General features: G+C 49.6%; 1 protein-coding gene across 3 annotated transcripts in view; it reads right to left on the reverse strand.

The window, feature by feature from the left end:
• The window catches only part of MSI1 (musashi RNA binding protein 1), a 29,637-nt gene that overhangs the window by 13,084 nt on the left and 13,439 nt on the right, over window positions 1-3,114 (reverse strand). For all 3 annotated transcript variants that reach the window (XM_027865084.1, XM_027865080.1, XM_027865076.1), the window contains exons 7-9: window positions 2,864-2,912; window positions 1,341-1,423; window positions 866-983 (exon numbers count right to left, since the gene is read on the reverse strand). In XM_027865084.1, the coding sequence (XP_027720885.1) occupies window positions 866-983; window positions 1,341-1,423; window positions 2,864-2,912 (250 nt within the window). The remainder of the gene's footprint in view (window positions 1-865; window positions 984-1,340; window positions 1,424-2,863; window positions 2,913-3,114) is intronic.

Raw genomic sequence — 3,114 nt, forward strand, 5'->3', positions numbered from 1 at the left:
CCTAGTCCCTTTGCACATAGTAGGTGCTTAATAAATGCTAGTGGATTAGGTTTTTGGTATCCTCAGCATCTAGCACAGTGCCTGGCACACAGTAGGTATTTAGTTAATACATGCTGATTATCTTTGCACCCCCAGACCCTAGCACACATTAAATGCTTGCTTATTGACCGATTGCTTCTCCAGGGTCTTGACCGGACCAAAGCAGAAACCAAACCCAGGAATCCTGGGCTCTTGAGTTAAGCAATTGTGTCGCACTCTCCCCCAGGAAAGGAAAGCCATGAACAGGGCCAGTCCTATTCCCCAAACCTGGGGCTCCATCAGAGAAGCGGCAATTCTCTTCCTGGTAGAACCCTCACAATAAAGATGGAACAGGTGGATTGGACTGCGGCTCTTAAGATGACCAGCAGAGGGCAGCACTGGCCTTACCCTCCTGATGACCATTTAGCAGCTGCTCCAGCAGCATTACTGACTGCTGGCTGCTCTTACCCTAATGCATGATAGGAAGGGGGAGGCCAGCAAACGGAGATGATTGAGCTCCAGGTCAGACCCTGGCAGCTTCTGGGGAAAGGAATTGGCACGTAGAGGAAAGAACTCTGGATTTGTAGTCATGACACTTGGGTTCAAATCCCCACTGTCACTCCTCTGTGTAACCTTATTCAAGTCACATGCCCTCTCTGGATCTCAGTATACTCCCTGTGTCAATCAAACGAGGTGCCTGGTCTTGGAGATGCCTCTCCAGCTCCAAATCTTCTGATCTTACGAAACCCCCCCCCCCCCCCCGCCAAAACTTCCCACCCGGAATTTTCAGGAAAGAATTAAATTTATATAATTTATAAATAAAATTTAAATAAATTTATATACTTACCCAACATGCCAATGCCCAGCATGAAAGCGTCCATCCCATAGGGCATGACTCGGGACCTCCCCCTGGCAGAGCCTGTGGGCGACATCACCTCCTTTGGCTGGGCTTTCTTACATTCTACCTGTAATGAGAAACTCGGGAGTCAGTCCTCTCTCCAGCACTTGGAACCCCCATTTCTCAGGGGGATCCACCTTCCACCGTTGACCTCGAGGACTACCTCTTACTTTGGCTAATGGAATTCTCTTCCCTATCACATAATGCCATCACTCCTACGGCTCCTCAAACCCTGTTCCTAAATAGGAAGGTCAAGACTTGGATCTGAGACCTATAAAGGCTTTCTACGTCTCCAAAGTTTTGGCCCCAAGTGTGGCCCAGGCCCTTGTTCCCGTTCTGACCCTCTGGTGCTTCCTGAGTGAGTGTCCTTTCAGAAGAAAGACTCCTGGTAGCTCCCACCCCTCCCACCCCCAAGTCAATTTACCATCTTGTTGTTGATCTCATGGAAGTGAATCTCACAGACTTTCTCCACAATGTCCTCACTCTCAAATGTGACAAACCCAAACCCTGGAAGGGAAAAGGAGAGACCCCCAGGCACAGGGGGTGAGAGGAAGGTCAGAGCCAACATCCAGAGAAAGTGAGTATAGACTCAGGATAGCCAGGATGTCAGCAGAGTAACAACCTGATGGGGGTGTTCTAAAGTCTCAGTAGAAAAAAAAAGAAAGAAAGAAAGAATGAATGAATGGAAAGGCATTTACTAAATACTATGTGCCAAGTACTGTGTTAAGGTTAGGAATAGAAATACAAAAAGCAAAGCAGTCCTTTCTAATACAGCACTATGCTGATTGATTGCTTCTCCAGCATCTGGACAGGACCAAATCCAGGAATCCTGGGCTTTGGGGGAAAATGTGGGGAAGATAATATAGAGAGGAAAGTGTTGGCCAAAGATGGAAGCGTGTTTTGGGTTGGAAAATGACAGAGCTGGAGAAATTTAAAAAAAAAAACTAAAACCCACACCTCTCATCTTGTGGATTTTACTCTCACGATCATCACAGAGTTAGAAAGGGCCCGAGAAGCCATCTAAACCCAACAAGGAAGGGAGGGCTCCCCTCAGGAATATCTCCAACAAGTAGGCATCCATCCTTGGATTAAAATGCCCTACCTTCTTCAAGAAGCTTTTTCCAAAATATAAAAGTGTCTTCCTTCTGAAATTATCTCTGGAATGTTGTCTCCCCCGTTAGAATTTAAGTTTCTTGAGGGTAGGGCTGGTTCTGCCTTTCTTTGTATCCCCAGTGCTTAGCACAATGCCTGGCACATATTAATAGATTAATAAATGTTTGTTGACTGACTGAAGACCTCCAGGGATAGGGAACTCACTACTTCTCAAAGCAATTGATTTCTATTTTTGGGTTGAGCACAGAAAGTACCCACCCTGCTCTGTTTACTCCTCAAAATTCTCCCCTCCCAGGGGTCTGGCTGGAAAACAGCCAGCTGGGACACTTTTCTCAAGCGACCTTCTCAAAGGGGCTCTGATGGTATTCCTGAGAAAGCAAGGTCCCTGGGTAAAGAGTGGCCCAGCCCCAGCTGCCAAAAGGGTTCAGAGGTGGTAAGAGTGAATCCAGACTGGTAAGTTGTTGGAGGGGAGGAAGGAGGGGCTTCCCCGGGCTGTGGAGTCAGTCTGTCCCTGGGTCTGCCTGTCCCCGGGCTCAGATTACCAGGGACAAGGTAAGGCCCACACAGGCTCCACAGGCTGGAGCCACGTTGGGGACCAAAGGCAGGGCCTGCTCCTCTCGGGTATCTGCAAGTGCTTGAAAGTTTCTAGCACAGGAAACCGGCCGGACAAAAGCCCTCTGTGCTGGCAGGCACGGGGAGAGGATGCAGATCCTGAGGGGTAGGATGTCAGGAGCAGAGATGAAAAGGCAGCTGTGACCTGGAGGCCCCTGCCGATGACCATGGGGCCCCCTGACCCCTGGCCCGGAGAGGGTGGGGGAAGGGGTCGGGCCTTACCTCGGTGTCGATTGGTGGTTTTGTCAAACATTAGCATGGCATCATCCACCTGGAAGACACAGGAGCCCTTGAATCCAGTCACCGCAGCCCCTTCCCCAGTCACCAGCCCCTTCCCCAGTCACCGCTACTCCTGTCCTTTTTAATCCCTGAGCATTTCAGATGGGTGTTTGCTACCTGGGCCTGGGAGACTGGCTACAAGGTGGGACACACACACACACACACACACACACACACACACACACACACACACA

Source organism: Vombatus ursinus, unplaced genomic scaffold (genome assembly GCF_900497805.2).
Source record: "Vombatus ursinus unplaced genomic scaffold, bare-nosed wombat genome assembly UNPS02001287.1, whole genome shotgun sequence".
NCBI lineage: Eukaryota > Metazoa > Chordata > Mammalia > Diprotodontia > Vombatidae > Vombatus > Vombatus ursinus.